Source organism: Oryzias melastigma, linkage group LG24 (genome assembly GCF_002922805.2).
Source record: "Oryzias melastigma strain HK-1 linkage group LG24, ASM292280v2, whole genome shotgun sequence".
Taxonomy (NCBI): Eukaryota; Metazoa; Chordata; class Actinopteri; order Beloniformes; family Adrianichthyidae; genus Oryzias; species Oryzias melastigma.
Window position 1 is genome coordinate 22477601 of NC_050535.1, and position 18660 is coordinate 22496260.

The window sequence follows — 18660 nt, forward strand, 5'->3', positions numbered from 1 at the left end:
AGACCGCTATGCTGGGGTTGGATCACACTTAAACCTCCAGAACATTTAAAACGTCCCCCGGTGCGCTTGCTGTTCGGAACGTCGGGGGGCCGCAGCTCTCGGGACGTGGCGCCGGACGCGAGCCGGTACCACTAGACGTGGTACTGGACGCGAACCGGAGCCGGTTTAGGAGCTCTCCAGGTCCTAGCACCGGCCGGTTTTAGCTAGCAGCTCGGTGGTTGGAGACCCGCCGGTGATCTAGTGAGAGCAGCCGGTGAGTTAGAGGGCGATGAGGGACGCCCGCGGTGTGGAAAGGCACGTATGAGAAAATCGGGATTAATGCGTCAAAAAAATTGTCGGCGTCAAGCACACGCTAGATTAACGCGTTTTTAACCCGACAAATCTGACAGTATTTTCTAAACATTCTCATTGGTCTTTTAGTGATGATGCTGATTATACCCAACATCCCAAAAGTCTTTGCTGTTCTTGGACATAGTTTCTACAGAGCAGCAGGAATTCTTTAGAAATTCACCTCTGAGTTGTGGACAGGACTGTTTGCAGTAAGCCCAACCCCACTTCCCATCATCCATTCATCAAGATCAGGGTCGGCAACCTTTAATAGTAAAAGAGCCATTTGGACTTGTTTTCTACTGATAAAGCCTAGAAGGAGCTGCATAGTATTAGTTTACCCTTTAAGAAATTTGTATTTGCATTCATGACTTTCTTTTTTAATAATAAACATGAACTACGTCTATTTTTTGGCACAAACAAAGTCAAAAATATAAAAAGAACCTAGAATCCCCCAAATGTGTGTTTTTTTTTTGTTTTTTTTTTAAGTTTGACAAAAGCTCAAATTGCTTATTTCAAAATAAAAGCTGCTAGGAACAACGTTGTGCATCATAAGATAATTTGTGTTTTTAACTCATGAAAGATCAAACTTTTTATCAAAGTTTTTCTTTGCATATAAAATCTGTTTATTCTGGAGGTAGAGTTGATCAAACAAGACGTCTTCAGGTCAACAGGATGTAAAAACCTACATAGTTTATCATCTATGTGAACCTCAGACATCAATTTATACATTTAACTAATTAAATTAATTAAACGCTAATTAAGTAATTCTTACATTACAAAAATTCTATTTTTTTCTTTCATTTATTTCTATTTTCCCCCCCTCTGTGTCCTCATCAGTCTTACTCTGCTGGGTTTTGTTATTTTAGTTTGGGGTTGGATCTTAGTTTTCAGGCTTTGTTTATTTGTTTTCTTTAGGTAGTTTTGGTTAGACAGACATTATCAGGAGCTGCTGACTCTGATGGTCGACATGTCTGGATCAGCAGTCTCCATGACTTATTTTATGTTTGTCTGAGGAGCCACCATGGAGAGATAAAAGAGACACATGTGGATCTGGAGCTGCAGGTTGTAGACTGCTGGTCTAGGCTATGTCCAAATCCCTCCTTTTCTCCCTAACTACCAAAAAAAACTGTAGTGTGGGACTATCTAGTCCCCTGGATTTTAAAAGCAACTTGGACACGATTCTCACTGTTTTGCCTTTATTTAGCTAAATGATGGATATGATGTCACCGATTCCACGAAGTGAAAATTGAATCTATATGAACATTTCATGACGTTTATTTGAGTGTGACTTCACTGTGTTCTGAGGATAAAGATGGTGATTGGTTTGTTTAAAAACAAAAAAATATATATATAGTGTGTATATATATATATATTTTTTTTTTTTTTTCAAAAATTGTTCGACTGCAATGCATTGTGGTCTATAATCGCTAATGTATGCAGTATCGATGCATGCTAGTTTTTCAGGAAGTTTCTAGTGCACTTGATTTTGGAATTAGTAGATGGGGACCGCTCTAGAACATGGTGAACGCATTATATAGTGAGTAGGGGAAGGACTTCTGACTCACTCTCCCACTAGCTTACAGCCCCTCACAACTCCAACTTAACAATAACGTGTTAGCTCCAACTTTGCTTGCCATTAGCATAAATAGTGATCAATATCACCGCTATCCAGTTGTAAAGTTCTGATCCAGATTCCAGCTCAGACAAGGAAAACAAAGAAGTTCATGGATCTATGTGTCTGCAAATGCATCAGAATATAGCGAACAGGGAGGCTGTCCCACCCAAACACTGTACACTTACATATTCACAACAATTTAAATAAAGAAATGATCACAAATGCAATTTTAAGGTTAATTTTCTTTATCTGTCTTCAGAAAAATGCCACAAGAACATGTTAAAAACACCAAAAACTAGACATCCAATCATCTAAAAATTATAGATTTATTCAGGTTGTGTTTCTGTAAAAAGTAAAAAGATAATTGAGTATGAATTGTTTGTGTCTTCCGAGGGCCGTGTGAGTAAAGAGCTGGACCACATCCTCATCCTCCCCAGAGGACTGTCGTTTGCTGAGGCTGCAGCATCCAACCTGGTAAGAAACACCAGCAGATGCACCCTCACAAACTTCAACTTACTTTTGCTTTTTTTTTTGCCATTTAATTTGCGAAAAGAACTTTGCTATGTTTCACTTTTTTGTTTCATTGTTTTTCCATCTCTCGGAGTGGTTGCCTGTACTTGTTGAATGATAGTTAAGTAAACAGAGTGTTGTGGGTCTCTCAGGTTGTTTATGTCTGCTTTTGATGGACAGATTGCTCAGCACTCATTGGCTCTCAGTACAGAAGTATGAGTCACCTGACAACAATTTCCTACCATGTAACATCTACTTTCACTTTTTCATGAACATCTTTAAGGTTCTTTTTTTAGTATTCAATTCTAGAAACTCAGACAAACTGATTAGTAGTGGTTCAAAAACAGTCTCTTTAACCCTTTAACACCTGAGGCATCGCCAATGACTCTTAAACACAAAATCTTTAACTTACTGTAACTTTTCAACCATTAACACAATAATTCCAGTAGATTCTGAAGGAGACGAGCCGCTTTTCTCCTTCACAATCTACTGGAATTATTGTGTTAGCCATTAAAAAACTACAGTAAATCAAAGAACATAAACACCGGAGCTCCAGTGTTAAAGGGTTAAACCTTGCCTGCGGTTTCGGTACAATTGCTGAAAGACAGCTGGAGGGGGAAGTCAGCTGTTGACAGGCAGCTTTTGCTGCAGGGGCAGTTAGCAGGCACTGATTGAAATCTGTGCTGAAGTTCAGCTTTACCTGCATGTGACTGAACATGAAGAATTTCTCTGTGACGGAAGGATTTCGGCTAGAACTTTTCATGGATGTTTGGAAACATTTGACTTCAGTTAGCTTTACCCTGCTTAGATATTGTTATTTAGGAAGCTTCATGTGCAAATCAACTCTAAAGCTGGAAAAAACACACAATAGTAAAAAACCTTTTTCCTCATTTTTGTAACATATTGTTCATAATCTTAAACAAGTGATTGTTACATATATAATTATATAATTGGACAAAAATCTCCATCTTTTCTTTCACCAAAAAGCAAATGTGTGCTGTGCTGTTATCTTAGAGACAAAGGCTCCAAGGAGGCGTCAGAGATGAAGATGTTGTGGTTCTCTTTAGGAGTTGTCAGGATGGAGAGGATCAGGATCAAGATTAGAATCCATCACAGGATCAGATCATGGTTCTGGAGATCAATGGAGCAGATGGAGATGTTTGAGAGGAGGTTCATGGATGAAGGAGGACATGAGGGTGGATGGTGTGAGTGAGGAGGATACAATGAGGGAGGAGAAGGCCTTAATCCTGACTGTGGATGTGGGATGTCTGTGGTTGAAAAACGGTCAATCCTGTAGAGCGGGGGTGTCAACCTCAATCACACAGGGGCCAAAATCCAAAACGAACCTGAGGTCACGGGCCGAACAGGATAAATATTTATTTAACACTAAAAATAACTTATTAAAACTTTAAAACTGTAACTTTTTAACATAATTATGAACTAGATATATATTATTACCTGTGATAATGCTAGTGTGAATGCGGTAAGCTGAATTTGGATGAAGATGCTAGTGCTGATAGCTGAAGATGCTGAAATTCCTGAAGCTTATAGTTGAGTTTGTGGAAGCTTATACCTGAAATTGCTGAAGCTGATAGACAGCTAAAATATTAGCTAAATGCAAAATCAGCATAAAAACTGAAAAAGCCTAAATTAGCCAAAACAGCTAGCATGCAGCTGAAATATTAGCTAAAGTCCAATATAGCCTAAAAAACCTTAATAAATGCCCAAATAGTCCATAAATCTAACAGAAAGCTGTTATAACTTTCAACGTTACTACATTCTGACTCCATATAATATAAAGTAACAACTAATCCACTATTTTAATAGTGGATTAGTCGTAGATTAGTCGACTAATCGTGGCAGCCCTACTACAGAGTAACAAATAAATACAGCAGATGTGAATATTATTTGAACTGCAAAGTTTGTAAAAGTATGTCGCACAAAACAAACTGCTGACTCTGATCACTGCAGTCCTCCAACGGTGAAACAAGTTACAGGAATGGAGTGTCCAATATCTGACTCTGCATGCAACACTTGTTAGCAAACTCTCAGGGGTTTCTTCTTTCCAACTCCATGTGCTAACTGGTCACCTGTACATGACAGTTTCATAACATGACACGCCAGAGCAGAGGTCTGCAACCTTCAACTCTAAAAGAGCCATTTGGTCCAGTTTCTTACAGACCAGAACTCAGTGAGAGCCACGAAATTATTCTTTAAGTGTGTTTTTGTGACTGTGATGAAATTCATTCTTAAAATTCAGTTTGAAACATTTACAGTTGTTGATTTATAACATGCTAGCTGTTTTGGCTAATTTAGGCTTTTTCAGTTTTTATGCTAATTTGGCATTTAGCTAATATTTTAGCTGTCTATCAGCTTCAGCGTTTTCAGCTATAAGCTTTAGCAATTTCAGCATCTTCCGCTAACATCACCAGCATCTTCATCCAAATTCAGCTCACAGCATTCACACTAGCATTATCACAGGTAATGCTATATATCTAGTTTCAGTTAGTTAAAAGCTACTGATGATTAAGATGGTTAGTTGACTAATTGATAAAATTAATCGATGATTAGTCGACTATTAAAATAATGGTTTGTGGTGCTCTACTCTGTAGATTTCTAAATGTTTTCTTGCAGAATGTTGTGCAGTTCTATGTTGAGTTTCTTCATCACAACTACAGTTACACACTTTACCAATGCTTTCCGGCACAGTTTATCATTTGTGTCTGTCTTCTTCCTCTGCACACAGCTGCTCATTTGGTTGATTTGTTGAGGTCAGCAGCAGATTGAGCTTCATGTCCATCTCAGTCACTGGACTCATTTTTCAGACTGATTGAGGGAATCAGGGCTGAGTTCAGCTTCAGCTGCCGTCATGTGTTCCTTAGACCTCCAGCCTCTGACCCCGACTTACTCTCTTTGGTATCAAGTTTCTTGTTCTTCCTGACTCCTCCTTTAGCATCTCTGTATAATTAGAAGGGCCGTATTTGTTGTTACCTTCCAGCTCTACTTTGACTGACACAGCGTGACAGGCAGAACTGATGCAGGCTGCACATGTGACCCGCTGCATGTTTGAGTGGCTGCCAGCTGGCTGCGCTGTGGCGGCGCCCAGCTGTTCCCGCCCACCTCCCTCTGGTGGGGGGAGGATCAATGAGCATCATCTGCTCAAACACAGATATGGGCATTACAAGCCTGAACAGGATGACCTGAAGATCACAGATCACTGGACTGTGGTTATGCGCTCAAAAGTTAAAGTGAAATATTCAAAAAGCGGTTTATATCAAAGAAAAAAAAAGACTCATAGAAAAACGTAAATATTTTTTAAAATACTCAAATAGAATGAAGTTAATTCTTGTGTTTTTACCAAACTTTAGTGAGAGTCAAGTCAACGCTCATTTCCTGAAGGTAATCAAGTTGAAACCACAAGTTCACCGTTTATTTTAATAAAGATTCAGATGGACTTCATTAATCATCTTTTCATTTTTAGAGTTTTCTTTCCACACCTTAAAGCATGGATGCTGCTTTAAGGTGTGGAAAGGTGTGTGTTTTAGTGCTGATAGCAGAAGATGCTGAAATTGATAGCTAAAAACACTGAAGCTAAAAGCTGAAAAGACTGAAGCTGATAGCTGAAAACACTGAAGCTGATAGCTGAAAACACTGAAGCTGATAGCTGAAAACACTGAATTTGATAGCCAGCTAAAATATTTGCTAAGTGCTAAATTAGCCTAAAAAACAAACAAAAAAACGTTGTTTTTTCCCAAAACACTAGCATGTAGCTGAAATATTAGCTAAACTCCAAAATAGCCTAAAAAATCTTAGTAAATGTCAAAATAGTCCAAAAAGCTAGCAGAATGACAATTTTTAAAACTTTAAAACTTTAACTTTTTAACATAATTATGAATAATAAAAAGGCAGGAATATTATTCCAGAATAAATCAACTTAAACCTTAAATAACTTTCAATATTTTACTCTCTATAAAAATATACTGTATTTTGTCAAAATTGTACAAGTTAGAAATAAGCGCAATGGATGAATGGATGGATGGATGGATGGATGGATGGATGGATGGATGGATGGACGGACGGATGGATGGACGATAGACGGACGGATGGATGGACGGACGGACGGACGGATGGATGATAGACGGACGGATGGATGGTTCGATGATGGGTGGGTTGATTGTTGGAGGACGGACGGATGGATGATAGACGGACGGATGGATGGTTCGATGATGGGTGGGTTGATTGTTGGAGGATGGATGGACGGACGGACGGACGGACAGACGGATGGATGCATGCATGCACGGATGGATGCACGGATGGATGGATGGATGGTTCGATGATGGATGGGTTGATTGTTGGAGGATGGATGGAAGGAATCACTGAGAGATGTCTGCCAGCAGCTGCTGTTTTCTCCTAATGTTATCCGTCTTATCAGCTAATCAAATAGCGGCTAACTCCTCCGTAATGAAGTTGCTGAAGAAAAGAACGTCTCCTCTTCCATTTCTAATCTTTCCTCATTTCTTGGCAGATCATTTCCTTGAAAAGAGCAGATGCAGAGCAGAGATGGTGGATAATGAGATTTCTGTCTTGGGCCTCTTTCATTTGTTGACTTGTGTTTCTATCTGCCTGCTTTGTGTTGGGAGTTGTTAGCTGCTGTTGTGTTCACTGTGTAACAGCAGAACATTTCCAATCATCTTTTTTAGGTCTCTAGTACGCTTTGTTGGAGCAATACTAAATGTACGTTTTTGTTTGGTCATATCTGTAGCATTCTGGGTAAATGACTTTTAATTCTCTTAAAAACAGCCTAACCCTTTGACGGTTCAAGCAGAGGTTTGCTGACGTCCACATTAGACTCCGCCCTGTTTCTTCAGGTGAAGGTGAACATCATTGGTGATGTGATTGATCAGGGCTCCACCAGCCTGAGCATCAACCCTGCAGGGTTTAGCCCCCATGCTGCCATCTACTCCATGCGTCCGGACATCCGCTGCATCGTACACGTGCACACTCCTGCAGCGGCCGCGGTGAGTCCATGTCCTTCCATCTTCAACATTTTTGAGTGTTACATGTGGACAGATGTTGACATTTCAGTTCAGAGGAAAGAATGCTACAAGTTAGCGTGGTAGCAGGGAAGACTTTGTCTTTGCTGCTCAGACACCTTACGAGTGAATAAAACAGCTTCAATACAAATCCCTAACAGATGATCTCTGCTGTCTTCTCCTACATCAGGTGTCTTCCATGAAGTGTGGCATCCTGCCCATCTCCCAGGAGGCATTGATCTTAGGTGACATTGCTTACTACAACTACCAAGGCACCCTGGACGACCAGGAGGAGCGCAGGGAGCTGCAGAAGGCCCTGGGGCCCACAGCCAAGGTGAAAAGAGCTCAGGCCTTCGGCACCTGCTGGGGGGGGTTGGGTTAGATGAGGAGTGGGTGACACGCCTGAACCTCAACAACGTCATGCTTCCTTCCTCCTGCATGTTGTATAAGTGTTCTCTACGATCTATTGCCCGCAGCATGCCCATAGAAAAAAAATGTGTATGAAGATTTTTGGTCTTCGGGCTCACTAAGGGTTCACAACAAGAGTGTCAACCTCAATCTCACAAGGGGCCAAAATCCCTAACACACCTTAGGTCGCGGGACGAACAGGATAAACATTCATTGAACACTCTAAAACTACATTTTTAAAACCTTAAAAATGTCACTTTTTTAACAATTATGAACTAAATATATAACATTACCTTTGATAAGGCTACTGTGAATGCTGTAAGATGAATTTGGCTGCTGAAGATGCTGAAATTGATAGCTGAAAACGCTAAAGCTTATAGTGGAAAATATTGAAGCTGATAGCTGGATAAAATATTAGCTAAACGGCAAATAAAAAAAAAACTCCTTAAAAAAAAATCAAAAAAAACTTAGGTTAGCCAAAACAGCGAGCATGTAGGTGGTAAAATAGCTAAACTTCAAAATAGCATAAAAAACTGAAAAAAGCTCAATTAGCCAAAACAGCTAGCATGTAGCTGAAATTTTAGCTAAACTTCAAAATAGACTAAAAATCATAGTTAATTCCAAAATAGTCCAAAAAGGTAGTACTATAACAAATCAACTTAAACCTTAAATGACTTTCAGTATTTTACTCTCCATTAAAATATATTTTGTCAAAATAATACAAGTTATATATATATATATATATATATATATATATATATATATATATATATATATATATACATAAGATAACATCGGGCCATTAACAACAATAAAATAAAATGATCTGGAGGGCCGGATCCGGCCCCCGAGCCTTGACTTTGAGACATGTGGTCTACAACCTTATTTAGTGGGTCATTTGTGTGTCCCGTACAGGTTTGACCACCCACCCCCCCACACAGACTGCTGGACAGTTGGGACTAAGGCTTTAGTGAGGGGTTCTCAAAGTTTTTGCAGCTAAGTTCAGAACTCGACATTAGACTGGGAGCCTATTTTGGTGAAAAGAACGAACAGAAAAATGTTGATTTTAACAACTTTAATAACCTAGTGTCATTTATACAGTTAACAAAGTTTAAACATTGTTTTAACTGAGAAATATCATCAGTTTTGGTCTACATCAGACCTGTGTGTCTATGACTCTTTCTAGCAAACATTTTTTTACAAACTCCCCGTCACTGAAGGGCTTTCTACACCGGTGTTATACCAAAGTATGTCCCCCCTGCCAGAATGTGTTTCCCTGCTCTCAGGCATTGTTGATTTGTTTCATGACACTAATATTTTGTCCCAAACAGTTTTAAAAGAAGCTGAATGATTATAAATTATTTTATTTGGGAATTTATTGTCATATTTGTATATTTTTCTACATATTCTACATAAAAAAACAACACCAAAAAAAATATTTTTTTTTGGCTAATTTGGGATAAGAAATGTGATTTATGAAAGTGACTTTATTATGGAAGCATGTAACAATGAACAGAATAGTTGAATAGTTGTCTACAGCATTTTTTTGGGCCACAGATTCTGGCAGGCTGGATCAGCAGCAACCCAACAGAATCCGTTCCTCCTCTCGTTGTTTTACATCGAAAATTCAATAACCATCTATTATGATTGCTTTATTTTTTTCTTTAAACTGAAGAAATGTGATGTGAAATGATTTAGGGGGTATGGTTCAGTTTCAGCTGGTAAACATTATTAATTTTAACTAGCTGTAATTGTGGTCAAATTTGTTTGACCTCCAGAAACTTTGAACGTTTGTGTTTCCATTGAACAGCAGCTGTCCTCATGTCCTCCTCCACTACATCCACAAACCGTCTTTCTCTCCTCTGATTCCTGTCAGTCAGCAGGAGCGACTTGTTTATGGTGGTAGTTTTCTGTTGGATGTCGTCTTTGATAAAAGCCTGAGAGTTTGCTCAGACCAGCAGTGCATTGTGCCCCCTTGTGGTTAGACTTCAGAGAACGATGGAAGACAGAATTGACTGAAATGTCCTTAATCATCATTAATCATTTTCATGCTAAGGACTCTGCTGGTACATTTGGAAACATAAAACATGTTTTAAAAAAGTGTCACAAATCCAAACATTTACCATTTTTAAGGTTTTTGTTTTTCTTTTAGACTCTAATAAGTTGAGGGAATGTATAAATCAGGGAAATCACAGTCAGTTTTTTGGGGAAAAAAAACAACTTATGTAGAGATAAATGACTGCTGTTGAACTGTAGCAACAGTGTGTTGATATTCAGTTATGGTTGTCAGAAAACTTTGAATGTCTGCTCTTGTGATTGCTGCTCCAGATGCTGATTTTTGATCACTACTGTGGTGACAACGACAAAAGCTGAAGCTGTGCTTCAGCTTTTGTCGTTGTTGTGTTGTGGCTTTTGTGTTAATGTGAGCCGTGCTGGCCACTGTACATTACCAGAGGAAGAGCATGGCTCACCCAGTGGAACAGCCCCGAGTTTGATCTGCCAAACTTTGTAAAAATGCTGAAAAACTGCTGACAATGAAATGTCATCAGACTTTAATGTTTGAGTTTTTCATTTTAGTCTTTTACTGTTTCAGTTAAGAGGATCCAGAAAATCACTTTAACACCTGAGGCGTAGCTGGTGACTCTTAAGCACAAAATCTTTAACTTTTCAACCGTTAACACCATAATTCCAGCAGATTCTGAAGGAGAAAAGCGTCTCGATGAGAATCAGAATCTACTGGAATGATCGTGTTAACGGTTGAAAAGTTGCAGTGAATCTAAGAACATCACAGGAACAGTGATTTTTCCTGTTACTGCTCTTCTAGACTCTTTCTTCCATGTGTTGCAGGTTCTGGTGTTGAGAAACCACGGTGTGGTGGCTCTTGGGGAGACCATAGAAGAGGCCTTTCATTACATCTACAACGCCCAGTACGCCTGTGAAATCCAGGTGCGCTGGCCCTCCTAACCGTCACTTCACACAGAAATGTGTTGGTTTATTTGTGCCAACATTGTATGACGTACAGAGTCTTGTGCTTTTCTGCCCCCCACCCCCCACCCCCCCGTTCAGGTGAGTGCCATCTCATGTGCTGGAGGGGTGGAGAACCTCATAGTGCTGGACCAGGAGAAGTACAAGTCCCGGGTGTTTGCTGTGGCCTCAGCGGCTGCGGTCAACATGGCCGGTCAGTACAAGTGGAAGATTGGCGAGCTGGAGTTCGAGTCTCTGATGAGAATGCTGGATAATCTGGTGAGTCTGTGGACAGCTGTCGGCATATTTATCATTTTGAAGAAACTTTCATTTCCTCATTTGTGCAGACTAAGAAAAGTCATGATAGGATTTCAAATGATTGAAAGTACAAACGGTCAGCAGAGTGTGGTGTTTGCTGTGCAGAGATTCTACTATAGACATGAGTCAAAAGCACCACAGCTGCTGCTGTGCACCCCATGTGTTGAAGGGTATCTGGGCAGGACACTGAACCCCACGTTGCTCCTGGTGGTTGTAGGTTGGTGCCAGTGTTCAGCTGCCACCAGAAGAACTTAAGGTGCTTCATTATAACAGGCTTTTTATGCTAACGGCATTGTTAAATGTCAAATGAAAGTGCTAGTAATTTACATTTTGGAGTAGAACTAAAAAAAGCCTTAATCAGCAGAAATCCAGTTTTTTGTCCCAGTCTGCTTCCCGTCTGTCCTCCTCCTGCTCTCTTGTCTCCCTCTCTGCTCTGTGAGCCTGAAGAGAGAACAAACGTCGTCCTCTTGAGCTCTTGATTCTGATGACAGACAGGAAATAAAGAAGTCTGGAACCCAAAGCTGGCCCGGAAACACAGACGCTTCCAGCTGGGATCTGGGAGTGCGGATGTTTCTGGGGGGAAAAGTGTCCAGCTCAGCTGGGTGATGGAGTCAGGTCAGGAGGCTGGCTTGACCACAGAGTTTAAATGAAAAGAAACACCCCCACACCCCCTCTCCCTACAGGGAGAGGGGGTGTGAAGGTGTCAAAAAAGGAGGGATGAGGATTAAACTGAGAGGAAAGGAGGGGAAGGACAGAGAAGAAACTGTAGACAGGAAATGAGTTTTCTTTTTGGTGCCAGAAACTCTGTGGTCAGCTTCTCTTTTGTGCTGTGAACGGCATTCTGGATAGGAAAGTTAGAGCTTTCTCTCCTTCTTTTGGTGAAAAAACAACATTAACGGCTTTAACTGGTCAGTCTGAACGAGGGAGTGAATCCAAAGTGTTCTTCAGGGTTACAGGACCGGCTACACCTACAGACACCCCATCATCCGGGAGAAGCCCAGACACAAGAGCGAGGTGGAGATCCCGGCCACCGTCACGGCGTTTACATTCGAAGAGGATGGCGATGCCACTCGGCTGCCCTTCAAGTTCTTGCAGCAGCGGCAGCAGAGAGAGAAGACACGCTGGCTCAACTCGCCTAACAGCTACGCCAAGGTCAGCGTGGAGGGCGGAGATGAGCGCTACAACAGCAGAACTACCACGGTGAGCAGGTGGCGTGTGAAAAACAAACTCTGAAGAGCTACTCAGCTTCTGCAGAGATACAGCACTATCTAGTGGCTGAAGAGTGAATAACGTCTCTGTCGTTGATCTGATGCACTTCAGACGGTGAAGAATAGAAGGTGACGCTTTCTCTTTCACAGTGGATGAAGGTCGATGAAAGTGGAACTCCAATCCGGATTGAAGACCCCAACCAGTTTGTACCTCTCAACACAAACCCTCATGAGGTCCTGGAGAAGAGGAACAAAGTGAGTGAAAGGAGAAAAGCTGGACGAGACCTTTGACTGTTGGCAGAGAGCGACTCAGAGTCCTGCAGTCGAAAAACTCACATGTCTTAGTAAAGAGAAGACTGACTTCTTCACTGGATATTACATTTGTATTTAAAACAGATCCCTTTCTATTTTTAACTGCTAGAAAAGTTGCAAGAAAATCTTTTTATTAAGTTGAAAGTATAGAAAACCAAGCTTTACTGGATATCTTCACATCTTTCCAAGTGTGGAGGATTTTTATAGAGATTTTGTGTAAATCGTCCCACTGTATTTATTTGAAGAAATCTATAGAGATTACCCTTGTCAAAGTAAAACTGATTAAAACACAGTTTTTAGCATCTCACAACAAGTTTCCCTTGAACCAGGAGTGTCAAACTCAACCACACAAGGGGCTAAAATCCAAAACACACCTTAGGCCGCATTTATTGAACACTCTAAAACTAAATTTTAAAGACTTTAAAACTGTATCTTTTAACATAATTATGACCTAGATATATAGCATTACCTGTGATAATGCTAGTGTGAATGCTGTAAGCCTTTTTGACGTTCTAGGTGTCCCCAACTCGTTGTTGCACACATGCACACTCCATGTGTGCAGCATTTGTGTGATCAGTAAGGAGCCAGTACTCACACCTGGCGACTGTAGGGACACCGTACGCCAGCACCACCCATATGTCATAAGTGTGTAACTTAGATTAACTTTAGAAATCCTGCCCAACACACTTACCAAACGCACAACCCTGTGATGTTCCATTTTCATGTTGAGGCACTGTATGACCTTCAAGGGAACTGTTAGACATATCAGGAAGAAGCAGCCGCTCCTCTCTAAGACCCTCCACGGACACGGATAACCTAAAAACCTGCAGCACCCGTTCAGCTTCACTTGTAACATTTGATCGATAATCTCCATCCGATGTCTTCCTGTTCCAGATCAGGGAGCAGAACCGGTTTGATGTGATGACGTCGGGGCCGCGCTCCCAGCACCTCGCAGGCATCCCAGTAGATGAACCGCGGCGGGTAAGAAACCTCCTGTGTCATGTCAGTCAGTCTTCTTATTGTTTCTGATGATGATCAGCAAACAGGAAATACTTAAGGATTCAATAAAGTCAACTCAAGGGATTTGTTTTTTTTCCAGTAGTCTAAGTTTGTATATCAGTCTCCATGGTGGAGCACCTGACCAGTTGGTGGTTGTGGCGGAGAGAGGCTCAGGTGACTTATCCTGATGTGTTCTGTAATCCATGTGTTTGTCGGAGTGCTTTCAGCCAGTGTAGTGTCACAAGTTTATTCTTTAACAGTGAGCTGTTAGTGAGACGACATCTCCTCTTCATTAATGCTCCAAGCTCGTGCATTCCTAATGACTGAATGTATTGATTTGGTTGGAGCTGGAAGTGAACCACGTTCGCACAGGTGAGCAGAGCAGGGTGTCCTAAACACGCTGTAACAGGTGACATGAGCTGACCGGATGAGCTGGCAGGGCTGCCTGCTGCTGGACGCAGGCTGTTCCTCAGGCCGCGTCCAGCACTGGTACCCAAACCCGGCAGCGGACGCGGTACCGGACGTGGACTGGTCCTTGGAATGCATCTAGTGCTTGTACCCTAACCTGGCACCGGATGTGCTACCTCACTGGTCCTCGGGAAGCCTCCTGTTCTGATACCCAAACATGACACTTATACCCTAAACCGGCAAAAGACACGATACCGGACGTGGTACCAAACACGAACTGTTCCTCAGGACACGTCTAGTCCTGGTACCCAAACCTGACACCTATACCCTAACCTGGCACAAGACACGGTACTGGACGCGGACTGGTCTTCGGATTGCGTCCAGTACGGGTACCTTATCCCGGCACTAGACATGTTACCGGACGTGGACTCGTCCTCGGGATGCGTCTAGTACTGGTACCCTAACCTGGCACTGGATGTGCCACCTCACTAGTCCTCATCCAGTGCTGTTACCCAAACCCGACACCTATACCCTAACTCGTTACAGGACGAGGTACCGGACGTGGACTGGTCCTCGAGATGCGTCCAGTACTGGTACCCAAACACTAAACCTATACCCTAACCTGGCAATGGACACGGGACTGGACACAAACTGTTCTTCAGTTCCTGATGCTGTACCAGACATGGGACTGGACCTGAATCGGTACCAGACGCAAACTAGTACAGGTATTGGTTTAGGGTATCAGTGTGTTCTGGGTCCCGGTTCTTGTTCGCAGCCCATGATTTAATAGGAACAGTCTGAATGTCAAAAAAGGATGGGTTGGGGACACCCACAACGTCATAAAGTGAGGCGGAGGGTCCTTAACCAAACGTCAGTATGTGGCGACTGACTGAGGTCAGCAGCCAGTGGATCACACTACAGCCAGCAGGTGGAAGCAAGTGAACAGACAGAAAAATGAAGAATTCAGATGATTAAAAACAACAAACGTAGTTTGGAAGCCTCACTGTTTTCTGGTTGATGTTTTCTCTTGAAGGATCACGGGCTTGTAGAAGTTCTGGTAAATATTCAGTACTGGTCTGTTCTTTCTGTTTGCAGTGATTGCTTTTCCCTCATTTATTTCTAAAGTACTGCATGAAGACGAGTTTTTAGAAGAGAGTTTCATCTTTTTTTCTCTTAACATTTTTTTTACATTATTTTTGAAGTGTATGTTTAGCATGAACATTTCAGTGACGTATCACTTGTACATTTATCTGAAATGATATGATTTAGTGTTGTGTTTGCATGAGTGTGTTCTTGATTTGTGACATGAGGAGGCTTGGATGTCATCTTTGATGCATTTGTCCACCGACTTCATTCTGTGTGTCTGTACGTGCATGGATCAGTGCTCAGCCCTCACCCTGCCTCCTCCTCTTCCTCAGCCATACGTGCCCACAGAGGAGGAGCAGATGGCTCCTCTTCCTCCCAACCCCTTCAGTGAGCTGTCAGAGAAGGACCTGGAGGAGTACCGCAAAAATGTGGAAAGAAGGCAACTGGGCCTCCCTGGTATGACACACAAAATAAATGTGCAAACACATGCAGTCAGCAGAAAATCAGAAAATGACTTAAGATGAGACCAGTGTTTATGCTCTTTGATTTACTGTATTTTTTTAATTGTTAACATGATAATTCCATTAGATTTTAATGGAGAAAAGCGGCGGAAACCGCCGCTTTTCTCCATTAAAATCTAATGGAATTATCATGTTATCGGCTGAAAAGTAACAATATGTTAAAGATTTCACTAATGACGCCTCAGGTTGATTTAAAAGCCCCCGCTTTGATAAGATGTGGTGTTTGTGCACACGTCCTGTTCTGTTCTGGATCCATATGTGTGTGAGTGTGCACGAGAGCCTGCTATGACGAAGAGGCAGACTGAACTGACAGCAGGGCTTCACACCCTCCACACGAGCGCAGCCCGTTGCTATGACAGTGTTGCCCCCACAGCCCCACGAACCCCCGGTGACCCATCTGGATACAAGCTGCAGTCCGTCTGGAGGGGTCTGACACACGGCGGGTCTGCAACACTCTCCTGAGCCCAGTCCCAGGAGACGCTCACACTTTGAGCCATAGCAGGCAAATTATAGAATAGTACGACGGTGTAACAGTCAGACCTGCTATAAATGAAGGAGTGTTTCTTTAAATTAATTTTATATCATTTATTAACAATACATAACATCGAAATTATACTAAATAAGCACTAAACAGTTAATAAATGAAAAGAAGCAGAAACTTATACTATGTGCCCCTATAACTAAATCAACCAAATTAAATCAAAATGCTTCAAACAAGGAAATGTATCTTTTACATAAATATAAAAGACATATAAACAAAAATACACACATTTACATAAACAGTTGTTTACACAAACCCTCATGTAATTCTCTTTACCTACACTAGGTCCAGTGGCATTAACTACATAAGTGTTATGAAATTATTTTTCTTCATATTATCTCTAATATTTGCTCAACATCAACCTCTAAATAACACTTTTAAAGGCAGCAGTTGTTTTGTGTCTTTAATTTCCTTGTCCAGTTTATTCCATATGTTCGGACCGCATATTGACATAGATCTCTCCAACACTTTTGTTCTAAATCTTGGTTTTCTGAATCTTTCATGTCCTTTTAAGAGAAATACTCAGAAATGCACAAACAAAAGGATTTCTTACTACATTTGCTCTATTTCAGGAGAAAAAATACATACAGACATGTTAAAAACTATAAAAACACGATTGTCATCAAAGGAGGACTTTAAATTAGTTTTATACGTAGTGCCCCACATTTCTATATACTACTGGAGATGTGGATCAATCAGAAAGTTATAATGCAAATGTAATGCATTGTGGTTTAGGGACCATTTCATTTCGTGTAAAATAGCTTAGCAGGAGCATCTTCATCAGCAACACAGTCGCAGTAAAATGCGTACATATTCCACGCCTTTGCACTCTGAAATACCGTGTATAATATACGCCAAACACGCTTTTTGCATGCATATGATACGCAATGGTAGAGAATAGGTTGCGCCGGCGTACAATAAACACGACTTTAGGTTTCGTTTTGATCACGTGGTCAGAAATCCTCCGGCTCTTTTCTAAATGACGTCGTTCCTGGTTAAGGTTAGGATTACGGTTATGGTTAGGGTTAGAAAAGCAAATTGTTCGTTTGTGGGGCTGTCTGTGATGCTCACGGCTCCACCAGGGGACGTGTCAAACGTGGAAAACACATTTAACACGTTTAGGACCGCGCGTATTATATGCACGCAAAACCGGTTTTGGCATATATTATACACGGTATTTCTCAAATCGTGGCATATGTACGCATTTTACTGAGACTGGGTTGTCATTAGTCAAAAGTCAAAATTAGTTTAAGAGGATGACATGACTGCACGATGCATGAAGAAACACATTGAAGCTCCTCCAGAAGACTCTTTTTGTCCTCCTTAGAGCAGCACATGTATGCTGTGGAGAGGCTGACGCCGGGTTCATACCACACGTGGAAGCGCCACAGGACGGAGGCCGCTTCCATTCGGCGCCCTTGTTAACATATGGTGCGGTTCACAGCAGACATGAAACGCCGCGGTCATCCACGCCCGTCTTACACAGTACAGTGATCGTTTTGGCGTCTGGTCAAGTTTTCATGAGCTGCGAGCGATTTGAGTGAATCCAGTCAGGAAGTTATATCAAGACACACGAGAACATCCGGTCATCTTAAAGCCAACACCTTCAAGACCCACGCTGATAAAAGGTGTTTTGAACATGTTCTCATGGCTTTTTGCTGATGATGAAGGACATAGATGAAGAAAAGTCAGCTCAAAATCGCATCTCTAAGTTTTTCTATATTCATGATTCAGGAGCAGATGAAGAGATTGTATTTGTGATGTAGCAAAAACACTGGGCGAGTCACAAGCTTACCGCTCCATTCTGATCATCCACTTCCTGACAGATTCATGAATGACTGTACGACCGGACGGCTCCGATATTTCTCACCATTTTGGTTGGTGATGTTAGGCTGAGGTGTGAGGGGCTGTAAGCTAGTGGGAGAGAGTGGTGTAAACAGAGAGCTCTCAGCAATGTGGAGGGGAAGGGGGAGTTCTTCACTCAGAGGTGAATTTCTAATGGACTCATCAAAAATAACACAGATTTTTTTAATTTTAGCTAAAAACAGCATCACTCTAATATAAGAGCACTGGGAAAGATTAATAAATAGATCAAAAGATGATCAGAGTGGGACTTTAAGCCACAGTTATAGAGATTATTAAGAAAATTTGTGCTTTTTTATATTACTATATATATCACTATATTAGTGTTGTGGTTGTGAAGACGGCTATAATGAAGTTCTGAGCACGTCTCCAGTCTGGACGCCACTGAGCATGCTCAGTTCCTGCAGGAACAGATGAAAGGCAATGTGACAATAAGAGGCTGCTGATCATCAGACGAGGATGTCTGAGGTTTTATGGGACAACCTCTGTGCATGTCTCTAACATGTGTGTGTGTTCACTAATCTGTAACATCCCACTCCCATCC

The 18660-nt window shown here is 41.5% G+C and overlaps 1 protein-coding gene across 1 annotated transcript in view; it reads left to right on the plus strand.

Moving 5' to 3' along the window:
- Positions 1 to 18660, plus strand: part of add3a (adducin 3 (gamma) a) — a gene marked incomplete in the record, with an annotated part of 52239 nt that overhangs the window by 28607 nt on the left and 4972 nt on the right. The window contains 10 exon segments of the mRNA XM_024259499.2: positions 2339 to 2419; positions 7324 to 7473; positions 7679 to 7822; positions 10744 to 10842; positions 10963 to 11139; positions 12127 to 12378; positions 12537 to 12641; positions 13593 to 13679; positions 15139 to 15162; positions 15524 to 15647. Of these exon segments, the coding sequence (XP_024115267.1) occupies positions 2339 to 2419; positions 7324 to 7473; positions 7679 to 7822; positions 10744 to 10842; positions 10963 to 11139; positions 12127 to 12378; positions 12537 to 12641; positions 13593 to 13679; positions 15139 to 15162; positions 15524 to 15647 (1243 nt within the window).